This window comes from Centruroides vittatus, unplaced genomic scaffold (genome assembly GCF_030686945.1).
Source record: "Centruroides vittatus isolate TY-2023 unplaced genomic scaffold, ASM3068694v2 contig_745, whole genome shotgun sequence".
NCBI lineage: Eukaryota > Metazoa > Arthropoda > Arachnida > Scorpiones > Buthidae > Centruroides > Centruroides vittatus.
Window position 1 is genome coordinate 88647 of NW_027122481.1, and position 20219 is coordinate 108865.

Sequence of the window (20219 nt, forward strand, 5' to 3'; positions counted from 1 at the left end):
TCAGAATTCCTTTCTTTTTTTTTTTTTACTGTTCCACATGAATCCCTGTTCTGCCAGTTCTTGAAGGTCGTCGCTGGTAAGGCTGTCATCAGAAACTTGCTGTAACTCCTCAATATCCTGCTCCTCTACTTCTCCTAGTCCTGCTGTATCGATTAGGTTGAGTTTGGTCAACCTAACGATACAGCGATGCGCTCTTCTCGTTGAGAATTCTTGAATACCTTCAACCATAACTTGTTCCACACTTTGTTCGTGCATTTATCAGTTAATTCTTGCCAAGCAAAGTCGATATTTCCTATGGAATTCACTATGTTACATTTTTTCCAAAATTGCACCAAACAAACATAGATTTAAAGAAAGTACACATTTTTGCGACGTTTAGCCGATTCGTTTGTGTTTGAAAATAATCGTATTATGTACAAATCAATAAAATACCGCGATAATTTAAATCAGCATTAAATTTTGATCTTTTTTTTTTTTGGTCTTAGAGAAGACCGCGTTATATCGAATCAGCGTTAAGCAAAGGATAGTTTTCGGCTTGTAATCAGAAATAAATGAAGTAGTGAAACATGTAATTAAATATTGTTATGTTAATTAATGCAAATATGCTTAGTTTTATTTTATATTTCAAGTTTTTCTTAGAATCCTTCAACACAAAATCTTTGTAAATTCCACTACAGAAATCAAGAAAGAAGAAGTAAAAGAGAATTATGATGTAAAATATGGTATAAAATCAGAATATAAAGTTGATTTGAAAAAAGTGAAGATCGAAGTAAAGACTGAAGATTATAAAGTTGTTCTTCTTCCAGATGATGATGAACATGTATCGGTAAGTAATACAAATTTCGAAATATTTTACAGTGAAATTTCAATATTAAATTAAGTTTCTGAATGGTTGAAAACGTAGTTCATTATCACTAATATAATATTATGCATTGAATTTAGGTGTATTCTGTATTAAATAAAAAATGTGTATTATGTAAGAAAAAATCTAACAACGAGTTGCGTAAGTTTCCTGGCTGTTAAGAGAGTTTATTTAAAAAATAACATTTATATTATTAATCATAATAAAAAAATAAAATTGTCTGTGGCGCCAAACTTATAAAAACTCTCTATAATTTTAATTATTATAAAATGAAGAAATGCTTAATTTAATTGGTAGAAATGCATTTCACAAACAATTGTAGATGCTAACAACAAATAAAATTTTCATGGTCTGATTCCACTCGAGATTTTACACGTGACCATCTTCTATCTCTTCACCCCTTAATGTTTTATTACCAAAATTTATTAGCATTAATTCCCCTTATACACAATGTACAGTACTAACTTTCGTTTCTTAATCTTCAATATAATACGTTTATAATATAATATAATGTTCAGCATAATGGTTCAGGACAAAGGCGTTTGAAACGTTGCAAGTAGAAGTTCAGCTTAAACGTTTGCTTTTTCTGTCTTTTGGGTCAAGTTTATAACATATTTTATTGAAATAATGATTATTCAAGCATTTGTGAACGACATTGTAAAGAAATAGACGATTTTAATCCATAAATTATATAATTATTCAAATTTTTGCAAGTTATGTAAAGTGCCTATTAAATTTTTATTTACAGTCGACTCCGCATAAGTCGACCTCCCAAGGGGAAGTGGAAATGTGTCGAGTTATCCGATGTAACGACTAAAGCGAAGTTGGAAAAAAAACCACAAAACTTCAATTAATAAAATGCAATAGTGCGTTATACAGTAGTATAGGCTTACAATACATTGTGTCCTCCATTTACAATTACTCTATAAGTGAAAAACTGAAAAATTCGTTTAGGGTTGTTTGTTTTGAGCACTTAACTGTCTCGACTAACTTTTTCAACGATCATAAACGCCTTTAAAACATCATCTTCGCAATTGTCACTTGTTGGCAAGTAACGTCTAAGGATTCTTAATGCCTCTGGCATGAGAAAATGCAAAACTGGATTCTTTGCCTTTATATAATAGCTAAAAATATATTTTATTTAAAAAACGTTTTATTACAGACAGCCACCAAAATTTTAAATTGTTACTCGGAAAGTTGAGCAACTCGTTACTGGTTTATATATTATAAGTGATTATTAGTGGTTGTCATGTATTATTTGCACATTGTTTAGCCTGTCAAGATTGAATACTTCACTCCAAACGAAAACTTTAACAGGAATGAAATGATCATCCAAAGTAAGTAACACGTTACTTAGTTCAAACCTTTTATATTAGTATTATTCAGAGGGCAGCTGAAGAACTGCATTCAAGTTTCAACCCTCTTACATTTAAGTGAAATTAGATATTTGAAAATTATACGTAACTACCTATACCTATAATAACTCATGAGTTATGATTTAATGATTCATGTTATCTTGCCTTTTTTTTTTGGATCCTCTGAAATAATAAAAAAAATGTATTGAAACGAAGTAAACAAGGGCTATATAACTTATTCAATGACATAAATAAGTAAATACAGTAGATCCCCTATAACACGGTAGATACGTTACGTGTTATACGAATTCCGTGTTGTACGAGTCACTTAAATACATGAGCCAATCACAGCCCGGCACGTGTGCAGTTTAGGGGCTATGGCTGTTTGAAAGGTTTTCGTCCATAAAATTAACCAATTCTACACTAATTTTACTCAACATTTCCAAATCACTTATAATTTTTGGGAATAATCCATAAAAACTATGCTATAAACAAAAAATTGTAGGGTTACTTACCGAGTGTGCACCGTTCGACAACGCCATTGCTTAAGCTTGTTTTCGTCGCAAAGCTGCTCGTCGAACAGCAAGCGCGTACAGTATGTGTTTCCTGATAAGTTATTTTTCTGAGAAAAAATCGCTGAACTTTGGAGACATCATTAATAGAAATATAATTTTTATCGTCGTTAAATAATAAATAAATTTTAGTATGTCCGCTGCTCGTTTAAACTCAACGGTTTGTGCAATGTCCGCTATTGGTCCCGATTCGACCAATCCTGTCGAGACACGAGTCGGCGATGACGTTTCACCGTGTTATACGAGTCTCTTTTAGGTTGTTATACGAACACGATCGCAATTTTTTTGCCGTGTTATACAAACCCGTGTTATATGAACGCCTGTTATAGGAGGGTCTACTGTATTAGCGACGTTTTAGAAAATACGTTGCAGATATTCTTGAAAAACGTTGTACAGATCTACTGGACATGCGCTCAAATTATGGTATTTTGATTCAAAAAATCTCCAAAATCCACCGAATTTTCCACTCTACTTGAAATCCGTAGAATTTTGCTACTTTTTCTTTTACACTAATGATTTTTTCTCCTCTCTAAGAAAACACGATTTCTTTTACGTTTTCATGATAATAGCTGGAACAAACTACATAAATAAAGTAAACAAAAAAGATAAAGTTAAACAATTTTTCACTTATTTCAATACACTCAAACCTGTTTTTGTGCGGTCATTTTTTGTGCAATTTTTTTTGTGCGATTTGTTTTGTGTGATTTTTTGTGTGTGGTATATGAATTTCAATCAAATTGATATACTGCACAAAAATAATTGCACAAAACACATTGCACATATAAAAAATCGCACAAAAAAAGACCGCACAAAAACAGGTTTGAGTGTATCCGCTAAAGAAACTAAAGCTGAATCAATCAGTTTATGATTGTAAATGTAAAATGTTTTATTTGTAGTGCAAACAACAAATCATGCCTTGTTTTTAAATGAAACACATGACATATAATTGGTAAAGTATAGCTAACTACACTATTTTAAAATTGAAACAATGTTGTTTATTCAAATATAATAGAAAGTTCATTATGTTATTTTTTAAACTTTCAGTTGAGGAGGAAGAGAAAATTCAGGATTACGATATTCAGCTAAATTCAGAAAAAGAAAAACATTTTAAATATAATATCAAAACAAAGTACGTTTCTTTGAGTCGAAAACGAAATAAAATTCATGATAAGATTAAAAAAAAATACTTTAAGGTTATGTTTTCATCTCATTCTAAACAAGAATTTACGTGTGATTTATGTAAACAGACTTTTACAAATAAGAAAATATTACAAACACATCTGTTCTGTCATATTGGAAAAAAACCATTTCGCTGCACAACCTGCAATAAGAAGTTTTTGTGGCAATTTCTTTTGCGAAGACACATGAAAGAACACAAGACTGGAAATCAAAACGAAATCTTTCATAGCAATTTACGTTTGCAGCCATCTGGGGATCGAGTGAAGTCATCTCCAAAAAACGGTAAAATATCTAATATCCAGCGAGAAAATGTGTATTGCGACATTTGTGGTAGGTGTATTCCATATCGTAAGGGCTGTCTAGAAAGACACAAAAGAATACACAGAACTTATGCCTGCAAAATATGTGGAAAAGAATTTAAGTGGAAATCCAATCTTTTATATCATGTAGCACGACATAGTGAAGAACGACCTTTCAAATGCGATATTTGTAATAAGGATTTCAAAGTGAAAAAGCAACTAGCAAGCCATCAAAAAACTCATAGCAAAGAACGTCCTTTCAAATGCGATATTTGTAATAAGGGTTTCAAAGGGAAACAGCGACTAACAAGCCATCAAAAAACTCATAGCGAAGAACGTCCTTTCAAATGCGATATTTGTAATAAGGGTTTCAAATGGAAAGATCAAGTAAAATACCATCAAAAAATTCATAGTGAAGAACGTCCTTTCAAATGCGATATTTGTAATACGGCGTTTAAACAAATACAGACACTAAAATCACACAAAACAACTCATAGTAAAGAACGTCCTTTTAAATGCGATATTTGTAATAAGGGTTTTAAACAAAAAAATAAACTAAAAACCCATCAAAAATCTCATAGCGAAGAACGTCCTTTCAAATGCGATATTTGTAATAAGGGTTTCAAATGGAAACAGCAACTAAAAACCCATCAAAAAACTCATAGCGAAGAACGTCCTTTCAAATGCGATATTTGTAATAAGGGTTTCAAATGGAAAATGCATCTAAAAAAGCATCAAGAAACACATAGTGAAGAACGTCCTTTCAAATGCGATATTTGTAATATGGGTTTCAAATGGAAAGAGCAAATAAAACGCCATAAAAAAACTCATAGTGAAGAACGTCCTTTCAAATGTAATATTTGTAATAAGGGTTTCAAATGGAAAAACGATGTAAAACGCCATCAAAATACTCATAGCGAAGAACGTCCTTTCAAATGCGATATTTGTAATAAGGGTTTCAATTGGAAAGTGCAACTAAAAAGCCATCAAAATAATCATTGTGAAGAACTTCCTTTCAAATGTGATATATGTAATAAGGGTTTTAAATGGAAAAAACAAGTGAAAAGCCATCTCGAAACTCATACTGATGAACGTAACTATTCTTCTTAGGTATGTAACAAAAGGTTTAAAATCAAAAAAAAAAAAACAAAAATGTTTGATAGCTCATAAAATCGTTCATAATGAGAAATTCAACCATACTTGTGATTTATGTAACAAATATTTAAAAATAAAACACTATTTGGCATGTCATGAAGTAATTAATAATCAATTTGTCCATACTTGTCAGGTATGTAATTAAAGTTTAAAACGCAGTTCTAGTTTAATACGGCATGTTCGTACACACAGCAATGAATACAAATATTTTTTCACATATGTAACAAATATTTTAAGACAATAGGTTCTTCGGGACAACATAAAATTATTTATAGCGATAGAAAAAAGTATGTTTGTGACATATGTAAAAAATGTTATACCTATAAAACTGCCTTAGCCAGACATTGTATTACTAATAGGTATGTATGCAATATTTGTAAGAAGGCATTTATGACTAAAAACACACTAAAAGAACATTCGAAAGTTCACATTGAAAAGTGTAACATGTGTAATAAAGAATTTAAAATTAAACGCAACTTAATTAATGAGCAGAAAGTTCAACATAAAACCGTTTTGTTGTCAGAAGAGTAATAGACTTAGACTATGAAGACAATTCGTTACGTTTGTGAAACAAGTGTGTAACAAAGGTGTTTATATTAAAACTTTTTGTTAAGCCATAAACTCGTTCATTAGAATCATTCGTGTTTTAGAATCCATTGTAAAATCAAATTTAAAACAGAAACTAAACTGAAATTTCATTTAAAATTGTCTTGTTTAGAAATACACCCAATTTATTTATAAATATAATATCTGTGAACAGACGTACGTGTGGGGAGGTTTTAGAGAAGCATATGACTATTTTTAATAATCAGATTAATTTCTATTGTGACATTTGTAAAGAAAAATTTACAACCACAATCGAATTTCAAACTGATCAAAAGTCTGTTCGTATGCCCAGTCATTATTTCTATATGTTTTATATTTTAGTTTCAAATATCTGTAATAATGAATAATATAAATCTAAAACAATAAATAATCTAACCCAAACATTCGTGACATCAGGTAGACACTACGCTATACGAATTTGATGGCAGTGCCCTGTAACCGAGTTTGGAACAGTTGTGCATTGTGGCTGGTTTAAATTTATCACGTGACTTTAAAGTCGATAACATAAATTGTGTAGGGAGTTTTCAGCGTCTGTACGTTTATTCTGTGCTTTTATTTATACATTTATAGTATACTGGAAATACTCCCGCCAACCATGGCGAAATCTTTTTGTGAGAAAATAAAAATTGAAGAATTGAGAGGCGCTTCAAGTCGAGCTTGGCATTGTGATGCTGTTTTCAGCCATTCACAATGCCATTTTTATTCTGTGTTGTGTACGTCTGAGTTTATTGCTCTCGGTGATGTCGGTTGTTCTTATTCTTTTAGATCTAGGATTTACCTCACCAATTTTACTCTTAGGCTAGGTCTTACGTGGCAGTGTCTACGAGCGTGAACGCGCTTCTAAGCAGAGTGAACAAATTGGTTCAAGTAAATGTTTGCGTCCGGAGTAACCGCGTTTAGCGTATAGCGACCACGAGATGACTTTTGTACACGCGCGTGCAGGAAGAAGCTACCAAGCAAGTTTGATTGCTGCTTCCACTTCCTGCGCTTCCCACAAAATGGCTGACTTTGTAGATGAATGAAATCAGAATGACAAATAAATTGTATACACTTTAATTAGTAATCTTTTACGTAATTTAATATATCTATATATATAATCGAGACGAGTTGATAATAATAATAATAATAATCAGCGCAGAGCCCAAACGGTTAGGAGTTGAAATTTGGTACACAGTTAGGGTACATCACGAAAACGCACACTAAGAAGGGGTTTTTCGAAATTCCTCCCCACGGGGGAGAGGGACAGGATGGATCTTAACACATCCATCAACAATGGAAGTGTTAAGTGTCAATAGAAGTGTTAAGTAACAATGGAGAACAAGAGAAGGCGACGTGCAAGATTTACGGGCGCCGGAGGAAAAAAAAAAAGTAATATGTTAGAACATATTCGATTTTCAAATTTAAACAGATTAATTCGGTTTTTCTCGACTTTTCTTTTTTAGAACATTCGATGAAAATCGAACGATATAATCAGAACACGTCGTGAAAATCGAACAGTATTACAATATTCGACTTTCAAATTCGACCTTTCATTAGAAATATTTAGTTTGTTGATGAAATTACTCTTTTTCTTCTGTGACTATAACGTAATAATCTTAATCTTTGCTATCATTACTTTTGCCCGAGCAACGCCGGGCCTATCTGCTAGTATATATATATATATATATATATATATATATTTTGTAAATGTAACGTTTTAAGAATAAAACTTTTTCTAACTTATTACTTATTAATCTATGAAAATTTTTTATATTTGTTGTGTATCTGGTTAGTAATAGCAATTGCATGTCAAAATTTACTATTTTAATGCTTGTTATATTTTACGTAGCAAGTATTCGACGAAGTCGTCTCGCTGCCATTTTGTAAACAACACTCGTCCACTCTGGACAAAGTCGCTCACGAGTTGGACGCAGCTACATAGTTTTTTCCGCTCGTGGTCGCTGGACTCTGCCACGTAGAACGTAGCCTTATGTCTTCCCCAGGAAAACAGCGAGTCTTTTTAATACATCTTTGATAAAAGAAAGATGAATTTTATGTAGGATAACCATCACTCAATGCTTAAAAGGGAGTACACTGTCGGGGGTAACTCCGTGAACCCTGTTGACCCCCTCTGCTTTCAATTTTTTTATACATGTATAAATAAAATACAAAAAAATAACTGTATGAAATGTTCAATAATCAGTGATAATATTAAACGACGAAAACTGTACATGAAGTAACAAATGTTGAGAAAGAAAACAAAAATTCAGTACAGTGGATGATCGGTTAACGAACATAATCCGTTCCAAGACTTTGTTCGCTATCCGAATTGTTCGTTAACCGATTATCGATTTACCATAGGTTTTATGTGAATTTCATTAATTTGTTTTGGAAACTGCAAACAGTAAAAAATATATACTTTCTTGTTACGTTTATTTATATGTAATAATAAAAATACATATACACACAGTCTTGCATTTTTATTAGTCATGTTTTTTTTCCGTTTGTGAGGTTTAAAGAATCTGTCTAATGTCGATTGCTTTTCTCTCTTCAGGATTTTTCAGAAGTAATTAGTAGCATTGTAATTCTAGGGATCCCCATGCCTATTAACATCAACCTGGTTTGGATGCCATTCTATGACCGTTATTCTGACATCCTCCCACTTCTTCAAAAGATCTTTAATAGCAGATATCGGGAATAATTTTCTTTTTCAGAAGAAAACATATCTCGCCGAGTTTCGTGGTGCTTTTCATTTAACAGTTGGCGTTTTTCTGTCGTCAGATCCGTTTTAGGTTCCATTATGATCTATTCAGTGTTCTTTATTTCTCAAATGTGATTTTTTTTTACTTCTTTAGCTGCTTGAGTCTTCTTGATTATACTGTATCTTTTTAAAATAAGATTGAACTGCGGCCTACTGTCGATCTGTTCAAGCAATACTGACCAGCATTATCAGACATCTGCGCACACTCTACTTTTGCTATTATACTCTCACCTTTCGAAAATAAAATCCGTCGCAAAACGTAACGATTACCCGCCCGACAGTCTCGCGAATACTATAAAAGAATTATTTCCGTCTGAAAAATAAAAGGCCGTAATTACAAGGGAGAGTTTCAAAGTTAGGAGGAATACTATTTGTAGTAGCGTAGCGAGGGGGTGCAAGGTGGTGCATCATGCACCGGACGCCACTCGCTGAGGGGCGCCAAATGGTCTCCATGACAAACAAGATTTTCCGGAAAGGTAGTCAGGGGACCGAGAACCGAGTCAAAATAAAACAGAAAATGGCAACCCTCTTCTACAAACAGGCACCTTACTCCACCGAAGTCAGGTGAAAGTACCACCCACAGTCATTCTATGAAGTGAACTCTGATCTTAGGACTGAACGCGTAGTATCTTCTATGTTAAATAAAATTTGTAATCTAATTTTGTAAATTTGAGAGTGCTTCAAATACTCCTTACTATTTCAGTATCAATTGCTAGCTGTGAACGTTCGTTCAGCAAATTAAAATTAATTTCACATATCTACGATCAACGATGGGGCAAGATCGCCTAAGTGACAACATTTTTAAGTGTGGAAAGAGAAAAATTTGAAATTATCGACTTTGATGAAGTAATTGATAAATTTGCTTCATCAAAGGCAAGAAAAATGTATAGGCCCTACATAGTACTTATTTGTATTAATGTATTATATTATTATTATTAATAAATACAGTCGACACCCCAAGGGGAAGAGGAAATGTATCGAGTTATCCGATGTGACGACTAAAGCGAATAGTTGATATGTATAATAATATGTAAAAGTTAATATAAACACAAATATATATATACTGTATATATAAACTGTTTTTGTTGTTTAAAAACTATGTTTTTAAAACAATTATATAAATATGTAAAATAAATATTATCTTTCTAACTAATTCTAGATGATAGTATGTCCGATTTTTTTACTGACACAGACACATTTCCGAATCCAATCCTAGTCTTGATGTTTTTAACCAGATATTTTGTCGCAAATTTAAAGCCTAACCTGAGCCTGTGTCCCTATTTATCCCGAAAAACAGTATAGTATTTTGTAGAAGCGTAGCTAGGTAGTGACTATTCGTAATATTATAGATATTTTAAGGTAGGTACTACATTCTATTACTATTTGTATTATATTCTTATTACGAATAAATTATATATATTATATTACTATAATTATATAAATTTGATATTATTTGATAAATTTGCTAGGCTAGGCTCAGGATAGGCTTTAAATTTGAGACAAAAAATCCAGTTAAAAAAATCAAGACTAGGATTAGATTCGGAAATGTGTCTGTGTCAGTGGAAAAATCAGACATACTATCATCTAGAATTAGTTAAAAAGATAATATTTATTTTACATTCTGTAATATAATCGAGACGAGTTGATAATAATAATAATAATAATAATAGAAGTCTCGAACACAAATTCGTGTTAATAACAACCACATGGCTTTTTTTCCACCTTTATTTAGTTGATACGATACACGTTTCGGGCCTTATGCCCCTCATCAGTCAACTAGAAAAATATATAAAACAATGTATACAGCGTTTTTACCGACAAGTTATATAAACATTTAAACGTATATAACATACCAGTTCTTCCCCAGTATGGCACTTGTACACGGTAAGTTTCGACATTACAAACTCCAGAATAAAAGTTATAAAATTCTTGTACATAAATTTTGAGTAAAAGGTACAACTATTTAATATAACAATAAATTTAAATTAACTATGGATAAAATCGGGACAAGTTCTTACTATTTTGTTCTCTTGTACTTCTTAGTAGATATGGTTAATGCGCAGTACATTTTCAAAGGTCGTTCGAGCACTTTGGGCTCGTTTCTGTTGAAACAGATTCCAGAAAAATTTCCTTAAAGACAAAATTGTAGACAAACCTTTGGTATAAGTTTTAGTCTGAACTTTCCCCTTTGTCTTTGTATGATGTTGGTTCATATGGAGATTATAGCCCTATATATATAGCTTTGTTCTCGAACTTTCCCCTGTTGAACGTTGTTTAGGTTATGTGACAGTTAAAATTTGCATAACTACATGTAGGGGGTTGAAACAAAGTAAGCCCCCTGGTGGTTTTTTTTCTTTTTTTGTTTTGTAAAATATTAAGATTTATTGTATTTTTAAATAAATATTAAGATTTATAATATTTTTAACCAGTTTTCGTTTATATTTTTACTTGTATTTTTATTTATACAATTTTTTGAGTTAATTATAGCAAAGCTTTCTTTAAACTTTCTATTATATATGTCTTTTTCTTTATACAGAATTTTGGTGTTGTCTTTATCAATATTACAATTATTTATTAAACAGTGGTCGTAGAAAACGGATTGCATCCTTTGGTGCTTCATATCAGCTATATGCTCCTTTATTCGTATTTTTAATTTCCGCTTTGTTTCTCCAATGTAGGTATGTGGATCTTTGCAAGAACATGGTATTTCATAAACGACGTTTTCAGATTCTTCGATGTTTTCATCAGGTTTTTTTTTTCCTTTATTTATTATTTGTGATTGCAATTTTTCATATTTCGGCGCCAACTTTGTATTTATTTTTCTCATTTCTTTGTTTATTTCTTCATACAGTCCTTTTATGTATGGAAAACTTTTGTATTTTATATCTTGGTGCTTTATTTCTTGGATTTGTTTTTCATAGGTTGACTTTTCTATTTGTGTTTCCCATGTATTTATCAATCTAATTGGGTATCCGTCTAATATGAACTTTTTCTTTAAATTATTTAGATGCTTTTGAACATTTTCAGGTTTACTAGTTCTACTTGTAATTTTTTTGTATTCCATGACGAAGACGTTTTGTTTTATATACAGTGGTATTTGGGAGCTGTAGTTTATAGTTTTGGTTATAGCACAAGGTTTCTTGAAAGGTTCAAATTCTAGGTTATTTATATTTCTTTTGATTGTAATATGCAAGTAATTTATATTATTGTGTATACTATCTTCTTCTTCGATTTTGAACTTAATATTATTATGTATATTATTTATGAGCGTATTTATTTTTTCTATTGTAATAATTGAAGTATCATATATAATTATTATGTCGTCTACGTAGTGTTTATAAAAGTTTATTCCATGTATGTTGTTTATCTTCTCATCGATGTCTATCATTACTATTTCTGCGAGCTTTGGACCGATAACTGAACCCATACTTATGCCTTCTTCTTGTGTGTAGTAATTGCCTTCATATTCGAAATAGTTGCTTTTATAAGCGAATTCTATTAAGTTTATTATTTCCGATTCTACGTTGAGTTTTATTAATTTTGGTTTTATTATGTCCCATGTCATGGACGGATACATATCAGTAATATCTAGGCTAGCAATCTTCATATTTCTTTCTATTTTAAGTTTTTTGATATCATGAAGAAGTTCGTCGGTATTCATTATTGTGAAAGTAGAGTTTTGAAATTGTCTCAGTTGTTGTTTTAGGAATTTTTCTAAGTTATATAAGGATGAGTTCTTGAAATCTATTATTGGTCGCACTTTTTCACCCGGTTTGTGGGTTTTTAAATGTATATTTCTTTTTGGTGTACGATCATTATTATCATTTAGGATGAATTCTTTTTCTTGTTTCGTTAGTTGTTTTAATTTTTGTAATTTAGTAATTCTATTTTTTAGTTCTTTTTGTATAACTTCTTTCGGATCAATCGGGAGTAGTCTAAATTTTTCACTTTCCATTAAATCATATCTTTTTCTTTTTTATCCAATCTGAATATACTATTATAAGTTGCTTGGATTTATCTGCTTTAATTATATCTAATTTATTATCTGACAAAAACTTTTTTACCTGACTAATTTTATTATTATATGCATAGTAATATTTGTCTTTTATTACTTTTCGTCCTTTTTCTTTTGTTATATATTTCTTTATCTTGTTGCTAATATTCATTTTCATAAACTGAGACTCTGTGTCTTGGAGGGTGTTGCATATTTTGTCTAAGTCTGGTATAATTGTTAGAGTTTCCCACTTATTTGGGCCATTGTAATCTAATCCTTTTCGTAAGACATCAAGAATACCACCAGAAAGAACAGAAAGAAGAGAACATTTGCGTATCTCAACCAGTCTAATGGGCACAGAACACATCATAAGGATGAAAGGTGAGATTCAAAAAATCTTAATAGACATAAACTACTTCAAGACACACCTAAAAGAAAAAAGACCGTTGAAAACACTCTCCTTACCAAAATCCATTGCTGCCATCATTCCAACCAGAGATAGGAATTATTTTAATTTAAAAATATTAAGATCAGCAATAAAGTACAAGTACATAAAACTAAGGCGATTGAAACATAACTTAAAAAAAAGAGAGAAAACACTGATATCGAGCCTGACCAACATCAAGAGCAAAAACAAATAGAGAGTTTAGAACACTACAAAAGTAAAAAAATCGGAAAATTAACAAAATTTCAATATCCATCTACCCCCAAAATAAAGGAATGGGAAGATTCCATAGTGAAAAATAAAACTAGCATAGATATACCTGAAGAAATTCTTGATGTGTTACGAAAAGGATTAGATTACAATGGCCCAAATAAGTGGGAAACTCTAACAATTATACCAGACTTAGACAAAATATGCAACACCCTCCAAGACACAGAGTCTCAGTTTATGAAAATGAATATTAGCAACAAGATAAAGAAATATATAACAAAAGAAAAAGGACGAAAAGTAATAAAAGACAAATATTACTATGCATATAATAATAAAATTAGTCAGGTAAAAAAGTTTTTGTCAGATAATAAATTAGATATAATTAAAGCAGATAAATCCAAGCAACTTATAATAGTATATTCAGATTGGATAAAAAAGAAAAAGATATGATTTAATGGAAAGTGAAAAATTTAGACTACTCCCGATTGATCCGAAAGAAGTTATACAAAAAGAACTAAAAAATAGAATTACTAAATTACAAAAATTAAAACAACTAACGAAACAAGAAAAAGAATTCATCCTAAATGATAATAATGATCGTACACCAAAAAGAAATATACATTTAAAAACCCACAAACCGGGTGAAAAAGTGCGACCAATAATAGATTTCAAGAACTCATCCTTATATAACTTAGAAAAATTCCTAAAACAACAACTGAGACAATTTCAAAACTCTACTTTCACAATAATGAATACCGACGAACTTCTTCATGATATCAAAAAACTTAAAATAGAAAGAAATATGAAGATTGCTAGCCTAGATATTACTGATATGTATCCGTCCATGACATGGGACATAATAAAACCAAAATTAATAAAACTCAACGTAGAATCGGAAATAATAAACTTAATAGAATTCGCTTATAAAAGCAACTATTTCGAATATGAAGGCAATTACTACACACAAGAAGAAGGCATAAGTATGGGTTCAGTTATCGGTCCAAAGCTCGCAGAAATAGTAATGATAGACATCGATGAGAAGATAAACAACATACATGGAATAAACTTTTATAAACACTACGTAGACGACATAATAATTATATATGATACTTCAATTATTACAATAGAAAAAATAAATACGCTCATAAATAATATACATAATAATATTAAGTTCAAAATCGAAGAAGAAGATAGTATACACAATAATATAAATTACTTGCATATTACAATCAAAAGAAATATAAATAACCTAGAATTTGAACCTTTCAAGAAACCTTGTGCTATAACCAAAACTATAAACTACAGCTCCCAAATACCACTGTATATAAAACAAAACGTCTTCGTCATGGAATACAAAAAAATTACAAGTAGAACTAGTAAACCTGAAAATGTTCAAAAGCATCTAAATAATTTAAAGAAAAAGTTCATATTAGACGGATACCCAATTAGATTGATAAATACATGGGAAACACAAATAGAAAAGTCAACCTATGAAAAACAAATCCAAGAAATAAAGCACCAAGATATAAAATACAAAAGTTTTCCATACATAAAAGGACTGTATGAAGAAATAAACAAAGAAATGAGAAAAATAAATACAAAGTTGGCGCCGAAATATGAAAAATTGCAATCACAAATAATAAATAAAGGAAAAAAAAAACCTGATGAAAACATCGAAGAATCTGAAAACGTCGTTTATGAAATACCATGTTCTTGCAAAGATCCACATACCTACATTGGAGAAACAAAGCGGAAATTAAAAATACGAATAAAGGAGCATATAGCTGATATGAAGCACCAAAGGATGCAATCCGTTTTCTACGACCACTGTTTAATAAATAATTGTAATATTGATAAAGACAACACCAAAATTCTGTATAAAGAAAAAGACATATATAATAGAAAGTTTAAAGAAAGCTTTGCTATAATTAACTCAAAAAATTGTATAAATAAAAATACAAGTAAAAATATAAACGAAAACTGGTTAAAAATATTATAAATCTTAATATTTATTTAAAAATACAATAAATCTTAATATTTTACAAAACAAAAAAAGAAAAAAAACCACCAGGGGGCTTACTTTGTTTCAACCCCCTACATGTAGTTATGCAAATTTTAACTGTCACATAACCTAAACAACGTTCAACAGGGGAAAGTTCGAGAACAAAGCTATATATATAGGGCTATAATCTCCATATGAACCAACATCATACAAAGACAAAGGGGAAAGTTCAGACTAAAACTTATACCAAAGGTTTGTCTACAATTTTGTCTTTAAGGAAATTTTTCTGGAATCTGTTTCAACAGAAACGAGCCCAAAGTGCTCGAACGACCTTTGAAAATGTACTGCGCATTAACCATATCTACTAAGAAGTACAAGAGAACAAAATAGTAAGAACTTGTCCCGATTTTATCCATAGTTAATTTAAATTTATTGTTATATTAAATAGTTGTACCTTTTACTCAAAATTTATGTACAAGAATTTTATAACTTTTATTCTGGAGTTTGTAATGTCGAAACTTACCGTGTACAAGTGCCATACTGGGGAAGAACTGGTATGTTATATACGTTTAAATGTTTATATAACTTGTCGGTAAAAACGCTGTATACATTGTTTTATATATTTTTCTAGTTGACTGATGAGGGGCATAAGGCCCGAAACGTGTATCGTATCAACTAAATAAAGGTGGAAAAAAAGCCATGTGGTTGTTATTAACACGAATTTTTGTTCGAGACTTCTAAGAATAATACAACACGGTTTCACAAAAATCAATAATAATAATAATAATAATAATAACTCCCGTGGTCACCACCTGGTCGTGGTGGGAGAGCCCAGTAATTTTACTGATCCATAGGGCAATGCAGGCTGGAGCATAAGCTCCTGGTAGGGACACCCATGCCAGTAAGGTCTATGGGAAGAAATGAAGCTAAGAGTGACCAACCCACATTCTGTGGAGATATTCATCATGGTAATAACTAGATCAAAGTGTGATACCGGCTCGGACGTCGCCCGGGTTAACAAGGTCCGCGTTCGTGGGTTAGGCAGAGGCTCACGTTCGAAAAATAGGTCACAGTCTCCCTTGGTTACCGGTGGCGAAAGCAGCACCGGCCCAAGCATGGCTACTGCAATGCCCTCAACAGATGTGAGGAACCAACCCAGCCTTGGTGTTTCTGTGGCAATGCATCCACAGACCACAAAGGCTGGAAAACCACGCCAACGGATGAAATGGACAGTAGAAATGAACGAGTTTATCATCCGTACTTATTACACCATCACAAAACTCGAAACAAACATGACAGCATACAGACAACAACTACACCATAAATTCACACAACAGTATCCTCATCTCACTGTCACCGAACAAAGGGTTGTTGATCAAAAAAGAACAATTATACACAACAACCTTATTCCACAAACAACACTTGAACTTATCAAACAACAGGTTGCTGATCAAATACATCAACAGACAGAAACATCTAACATTAATGAAGATCATGTAACCTGTCAGGATAATCCAGCAACAAGCATTGATAATAACACACATACAACAATTACCACTAATGATACTACAGACACTTCCTCATCCATCACTGATAACATAGACTTGGATTTAGTTAATACGCTCTCACTTATATTTCAGGAAACACTCACTAAATATACAGGTACAGATCCCACACAACGACCACGAATACCAAAAATCAACACGTCAAAGGAAGTAGGAAAAACACTAAATTATGTAAACACTCACTTACTACCACACTACATTCATTCAATTTCTACACTCGCAGACATTCATACATTAGTTTATGCTGGGGCAGTCACAGTAGTGACACACCATGGACTGAAAGTACAATCACAGACAAATACACAGAAAACACAATTCTATCACAAACCTGCCTGGCAGAGAAGAATAGAAACACAAATAAATGACATTAGACAGCAATTAGGCAGGCTAACACAATACACTAAAAACAACATAACACCCAAATTAAGGAAACAGCTCAAAAACATTTTCAAGAAAATAAAAACACACACAAAACATGAACATCACAACACACGCATTACAGAATACATTGATACACTAAAACAAAAACTTGCTGCCAAAGCACGTAGACTCAAACGATACAAAACATGTACACTACGAAAACAACAAAATAAATTATTTACAAACAATGAAAAACTCTTTTACAGACAAATTAATAACAAAGCAAACACTGATACACAGCACAGTGGCACACCAACAGAAGAAGAACTCACAACATATTGGTCTTCTCTTTGGTCCAGTGCTGTCACGCACAATGCTGATGCAGGCTGGATCGAGGAGGAAAACAGAAACTTGCACAACATACCAACTATGCCCTGTGTTGAAATAAACATACATGATTTCCAATACACTGTTAACAGAACACACAACTGGAAGACACCTGGTGTAGACAACATTCACAATTTCTGGTACAAAAAGTTTACATCACTGCACCAGGAACTAGCTAAACATCTAACACACATCATCATCAATCCACAAGACATGCCAAATTTTCTTACTCAGGGCATCACCTACATGAAACCTAAAAACAACAATACCACAGACCCCACACAATACAGACCAATTACATGTCTTCCAACACTCTACAAATTATTGACATCCTGTATTGCAAACAAAATATACAAACATGTTGAAGAACACGACATTCTAACAGAACAACAAAAAGGTTGTCGTAGAAACCACAGGGGATGCAAAGAACAGTTACTCATAGATTCAGTCATTCTACGGCAAGCACACAGACAACACAGAAACATACACATGGCATATATAGACTACAGAAAAGCATTCGACAGTGTTCCACACAGTTGGCTGCTACATATTCTACACATGTACAAAATACATCCATCACTCATTGCATTCTTTCAAAACACTATGCAGCACTGGAGAACAACACTACATCTCAGGGTTAGTAACACTTCCATACAAACAAACCAAATTTTTATTAGGCGAGGAATTTTTCAAGGAGATTCCTTGAGTCCTCTCTGGTTCTGCTTAGCCCTGAACCCATTATCCAACATGTTAAACAACACGCAATATGGTTACAATATCAGACACAAAAAACAACACAGTTTACACTGTCACATCTCATGTACATGGATGACATAAAACTTTATGCATCCACACAAAAACAACTTCATCAACTCCTACAAATCACACATTCATACACCAAGGACATACAAATGGAATTTGGCCTAGATAAATGCAAAACAGTTCACATAGAAAAAGGAATCCTGAAGAAAGAAGATTTTGCACTTGGAAATGAAGACATTATTGAATCCATGGAACAGGGCGAGTTCTACAAGTATTTAGGATTCCAACAGGCCAAACTAACAGAACATACACAAATAAAGCAAAGATTAATTAAAGAATACCAAAGTAGGTTAAATGCTATTCTCAGAACACAATTAAATGCAAAACACACAGTGAAAGCAATAAACACATATGTCATCCCAGTACTCACATATTCTTTTGGAGTTATACATTGGACTCACACAGATCTCGAGCAACTCCAAAGGAAAACAAGAACTACACTTACTAAGCATAAACAACATCATCCTAGATCCGCCACAGAAAGATTAACCCTTCCACGTAAAGATGGCGGACGTGGCCTGATTGACATAGTTAACCTTCACTACAAACAAATACAGTCACTGCGAGAGTTTTTCTACAAAAAACAAGAAACATCACAATTACATAAAGCAGTAACTCTAGCAGATTCAAATAACACACCATTAAACTTACACTCACATCATATGGACACAACGCAACATATAAAAAGCACAGACACCATTAAGCAATCGTGGGCTCGAAAGGCACTCCATGGCAGGCATCCTTACGATCTGGCCCAGGATTTTGTTGACAAAACTGCGTCAAACAGCTGGTTAGCTCGGGGATGCCTCTTTGGGGAGACGGAAGGATTCATGATTGCCATACAGGATCAGGTCATAAATACTAAAAACTACAGAAAACACATACTCAAAGATGCAACACTCACAAATGACACATGCAGAAAATGTCACGTCATGCCAGAAACTATACAACACATCATTTCCGGTTGCAAGCTCTTGGCACAGACAGATTATTTACACAGACATGATCAAGTAGCAAATATAATACACCAAGAGCTTGCAAGGAAACACAAATTAGTAGACATCCACGAACCATATTACAAATACATTCCACAGACAGTATTGGAAAACAACACGCACAAAATGTACTATGACAGAGCCATAATCACAGATAAAACAATTTACCACAACAGACCAGACATCACACTCATTGACAAACACAATAAAATCACATACATTATAGACATAGCCATTCCAAACACTCACAATATACAAAACGCATGCACTGAAAAAATTAGCAAGTACACAGAACTCGCCCAGGAAATAAGGCATCTGTGGAGGATGGATAGGGTGCTTATTGTACCTGTTGTTCTCTCCTCTACAGGTGTCATACCACACATACTACACAAAAGCCTGGGCACATTGGAATTGAATAGAAACACATACATCACACTGCAGAAAGCCACTATATTGAATACATATCATATTGTGAGAAAATTCCTGAATACAGACACACACACTGATACACTTCTTTAATTTCTGTTTTGGTTACTATGCCTTGACTCTGGTCCGGCATAGTACACAGCCACCGGTGTTAACCGAGTATATCTCACTTAACCCAACATAATAATAATCAGCGCAGAGCCCAAACGATTAGGAGTTGAAAGTTGAAATTTGGTGTACAGTTA

The 20219-nt window shown here is 32.5% G+C and overlaps 2 protein-coding genes across 2 annotated transcripts in view; both read left to right on the forward strand.

The window, feature by feature from the left end:
- Positions 1-20219, forward strand: part of LOC136981135 (zinc finger protein 271-like) — a 213592-nt gene that overhangs the window by 65113 nt on the left and 128260 nt on the right.
- LOC136981132 (zinc finger protein 226-like) lies at positions 552-5468 on the forward strand. The gene is made up of 4 exons (XM_067277409.1): positions 552-556; positions 640-826; positions 2136-2199; positions 3834-5468. Exons 1-4 carry the CDS (start codon positions 552-554, stop codon positions 5375-5377), a joined length of 1800 nt encoding a protein of 599 aa, XP_067133510.1. The 3' UTR covers positions 5378-5468.

Bases quoted from the DNA above. Each gene is read 5' to 3' on its own strand.
- LOC136981132 (XM_067277409.1), top strand. The intron at 827-2,135 runs GTAAGTAATACA...CACATTGTTTAG, and splicing joins ATGATGATGAACATGTATCG to CCTGTCAAGATTGAATACTT. The intron at 2,200-3,833 runs GTAAGTAACACG...TTAAACTTTCAG, and splicing joins GAATGAAATGATCATCCAAA to TTGAGGAGGAAGAGAAAATT.